Source organism: Dipodomys ordii, unplaced genomic scaffold (genome assembly GCF_000151885.1).
Source record: "Dipodomys ordii isolate 6190 unplaced genomic scaffold, Dord_2.0 Scaffold14760, whole genome shotgun sequence".
NCBI lineage: Eukaryota > Metazoa > Chordata > Mammalia > Rodentia > Heteromyidae > Dipodomys > Dipodomys ordii.
The window spans coordinates 1-3707 of record NW_012281972.1 but is presented as its reverse complement, the minus strand read 5'-3'; the positions used below and the strand labels follow the sequence as shown (position 1 = coordinate 3707).

The window sequence follows — 3707 nt, the reverse complement described above, 5'->3', positions numbered from 1 at the left end:
CAGGCTGAGGTGCAGAGCCAGGCTTGGAAGTAAGGAACCAAGCTGTGCACTCAGGCAGAAAGTGGGCAGCTGCCTGCTGGCCAGGCTAAGGAACTTTTTTTTTTCTTGGGTCCGGTCATGGGGCCTGACCTCTGGGCCTGGGCGCTGTCCCTCAGCTCTTCAGCTCAAGGCTAGCACTCTACCACTTGAGCCACAGCGCCACTTGTGGCTTTTTTTTCTGCTTATGTGGTGCTGAGGAATCGAACTCAGGGCCTTAAGCATGCAAGATGAGCGCTTACCACTTAGCCACCTTCCCAGCCCAAGGCTGAGGAACTTTGTCCTCCTCTGAGGGCACTTGCGAGCCAGGCACAGGCTCTGGGCAGAGGAGCCGCTGCCCTGTAGAGGGCACAGGAGGCAGGCTGAGGGGAAAGATCAGCCAAGCCCTGCAGTCCATGGCCTGGGCACCCTGGCACACCAGGTACCCCTCACCTGATACACAGTGGGCATAATCCAGCCATTGCTCTTGCAGAGGGTACAGATCTCTGCCACTTCCCAGGAGGCGTAGTTGGAGAGGCCAAGCTCCACAAACTTGCCCTGCAGGGGAGAGGAGAGGTCACAACTCTGTACAACCCAGGACTCCAGGCAGGGGAGGAGGGAGCAGGGACCCCGGGGCTGGGTCTTCCCAGCTCTGCCCTGGGTGCTCTGGTTCCCCCTCTTTGCTGGTAGAGGGAGGATGGGAAGAGAGGAGAGCCCTCCCTCCTGGAGCTCTGGAGACCCTCTCCCACCTCCTGGTGCAGCTGGTGGCAGGCCCGCAGTGTCTCCTCCACAGGGGTGCCATGGTCTGGTGCATGCAAGTAGAAGAGGTCCACTCGGGGACACTGCAGCCGCTTCAGTGACGTCTCCAGCTGGGACCGGACACTGTCAGGTTTCAGGGACTTTCCCTCCCAAGGGTTGGCCTTGGTGGCAATTTTCACTTGAAAAAATGTAATGGTTAAGGGACTTATTAAGGCCATTTACTGGGTATGTGACCGTGGATAAATCACTTAAATTTCCTGAACCTCTATTTCCATAAATGGCAGTTACAAGAACGGAACTGGCTGGGCGATGGTAGCTTACACCTGTAATCCTAGCTACTTAGAAGGCTCAGATCTGATTGTATTGATTTCAAGCCAGCTGGGGCAGAAAAGTTCCTATGAGACTTTTATCTCCAATTAACCAATCAAAAACTGGAAGTGGCACTGTGGCTCTAGTGGTACAAGCTAGCCTTAAGCACAAAGAGGCTCAAGGACAGCGCCCAGGCCCTGAGTTCAGGCCTTAGGACCAGCAAAAAAAACAAAAACAAAACAAAACAAACAACCAAACCTGGAGCTGTCCTGAGACAGAGGTCACAGGATTAAATAATGTCTTCAGTGTGAGTTCCCAACGTTCACCTCCAATCACCAACTTTACTCACACAACTGCTAGCTGTGCCCTCTAAGAGCCCTTGGGCAGAGGGTGTCCGCAAAACATGGGTATCAGGACTTCTACCTGATAACCAACTTGCATCAAGGACATTACCCACAGGAGGCTCAGAAGAGGGCTGAGCCCAACATGCAAATCAGGGAAGCTTTCAGTAGGAGAATTGACCCAAGCTGTCTGCACCAACAGAAGACAGGCAAAGTCACAGAGGCAGGACTCAGCTATCGTTCTGAGTTTTCAGAATGTAAATTGCAGGCAGGTTGTGCAGAACCTGATACAGGAGAAGGGTACACACATCTGACCCCAGAGGCCCCCCCCCAACATTCTACTGGATGTGGCCTTGATTCTTCCCAGGTTTTGTCAGAGTCTGAATGGGCTGGCTAGCTCCCTGGGCTGTAGCATATAGAAGGAACTCAAGGGGACAGGCCTGGAAGGGGTTGTTATAGCAATGTAGGATAGAGAGGTAGGCGCAGGACTATGGGGCCCTGGCAGTGATCAATCTGAGTCAGAGGCAACTGAGCAAGATCAGTAGAGTTCCTCCCAGACTCGAACCTGCACATGCATCCCTCCACTACAGAGACCAGAGCCATGTTGAACAGGTGTTCCCACAGTTTGAGAGTGAGTGAATTCAGCCCTCCCTGTCTCCACAGGGAATCCCAATTGATGGGGACTAGACTCTGCACTGCTCCTATAGGTCAGAGGAGTGTTTTCTGGTCATGTGAAGGGGGAAAGAAGACCACAGTCCCTCCCTTCTGGCTCCCTTCTTGTGTGGACTTTGCCCTAGGTCTGATCGAAGGACTTTGGCTCAGTGAGCCATTGCACTCAAAGGAAGCAGGGAACAGTTGAAGAAAAACCAACTCAGAAACAAAACCTGGTAGACAGCCGGGCACCGGTGGCTCATGCCTGTAATCCTAGCTACTCAGGAGGCTGAGATCTGAGGATCACAGTTTAAAGCCAGCCCAGGCAGGAAAGTCCATGAGACTCTTATCTCCAATAAACTACCAGAAAACCAGAAGTGGTGCTGTGTCCAAGTGGTAAGGCGCTAGCCTTGAGCTGAAGAGCTGAGGGACAGGGCCCAGTCCCAGAGTTCAAGCCCCCTGCCCAACAAACATAAAAAGAAAGTACTTCTCTACACACACGGGATGGCAAAGAGGAGGCATCAAGCTACTGGGACAGCTCCTTCTCATCCTCTTAAGCCATATCTGTCCCAGTGGCCATCTTGCCAGACATCACTTTGCAATCACAAGCCATGTCTTTGCGCAGGTATTGCCTTACTCTTATAAGGCCTATTCTTTTCTTCTACCTCCCAGCAGACTACTATGTATTCTTTAAGGCTCAGCTTTGGTCACTGTTTTGTCCAGAGAACTCCCTCTTCTGAAGCTCCCAGCTTCAGTCTTCCCTGCTAGACTCTGAGTTCACTGGCATTAGGCACTTTTCCTCTCACACAACAGACAGAAAGATCTTGCCGCAAATCTTCCTATGGTATCCCCACAGTGCTCCCAGAGACCCCGAGGGTTTTTTGTTTTTTCCTGGTGCGGTTCTGGGGCTTGAACACAGGGCCTGGGTGCTGTCCTTGCACTTTTTTACTAAAGACCAGTACTCTACCATGGGAGTCATAGCTCCACTTCCATTTTTTATGGTACTTAAACTGGAGATAAAAGTCTCCTGGACATTTCTGCCAGGGCTGGGATTTACAGGCGTGAGCCACCAGCGACTGTCTTCCAGAAGTACTCTTAAAGGCACACGACAAAGTCTAGAGACTGACCAAAGCCCAAGATGAGAAAAGGGTGCCCAAGGGAATCTCTGGGCTGTGATGGCAAGGAGTGGGGGGGGGAGCACCTGGCCCCACAGTTGTGTGCGTGTGTGCGCGCGTGCAGGAGGTAGGCAGCAAGGGGGAGCGCAGGCTCCGAGTTAAGATGGGGGCTCCCGAGGTGCAGGTCCCAAAGGAAGCGGAGAAGGAGGGGGTCGGGGCAGAGCGCCGTCCTGCTGCCCGGGCCGGGGAGCTGGGGGCCCCCAGGCCCGGGGAGAGGGCAGGTCCACGACCCTGGGTGCCAGGCCGCAGAAGCAGGGCGGCCGTTACCTCTGCAGTCGCCGCCGCCCAGCCCGAGCCCCAGGCCGCCCAGGATGGCCTCGGACTGGCCGTCGCAGTACATGAAGGCCGTGTCCAGCTCCGTGTGGCCGCGCTCCAGGAAGGCGCGCACCGACGCCGCGCTGGCGGGCGCGTCCATGCGGCGCCCCATCTCCATGGTGCCCAGCACCGTGGCGGGCCG

The 3707-nt window shown here is 54.7% G+C and overlaps 1 protein-coding gene across 1 annotated transcript; it reads right to left on the bottom strand.

Moving 5' to 3' along the window:
* Positions 1 to 278: 278 nt before the first annotated feature.
* On the bottom strand, positions 279 to 3704 carry LOC106002600 (aflatoxin B1 aldehyde reductase member 2-like; the record flags this gene model as incomplete). Its single annotated transcript, XM_013037453.1, has 4 exons — positions 279 to 375; positions 469 to 573; positions 765 to 952; positions 3518 to 3704. Coding segments are annotated over 4 exons (577 nt in total), but the record flags the coding sequence as incomplete, so codon positions are not given.
* Between the last annotated feature and the right edge of the window lie 3 nt (positions 3705 to 3707).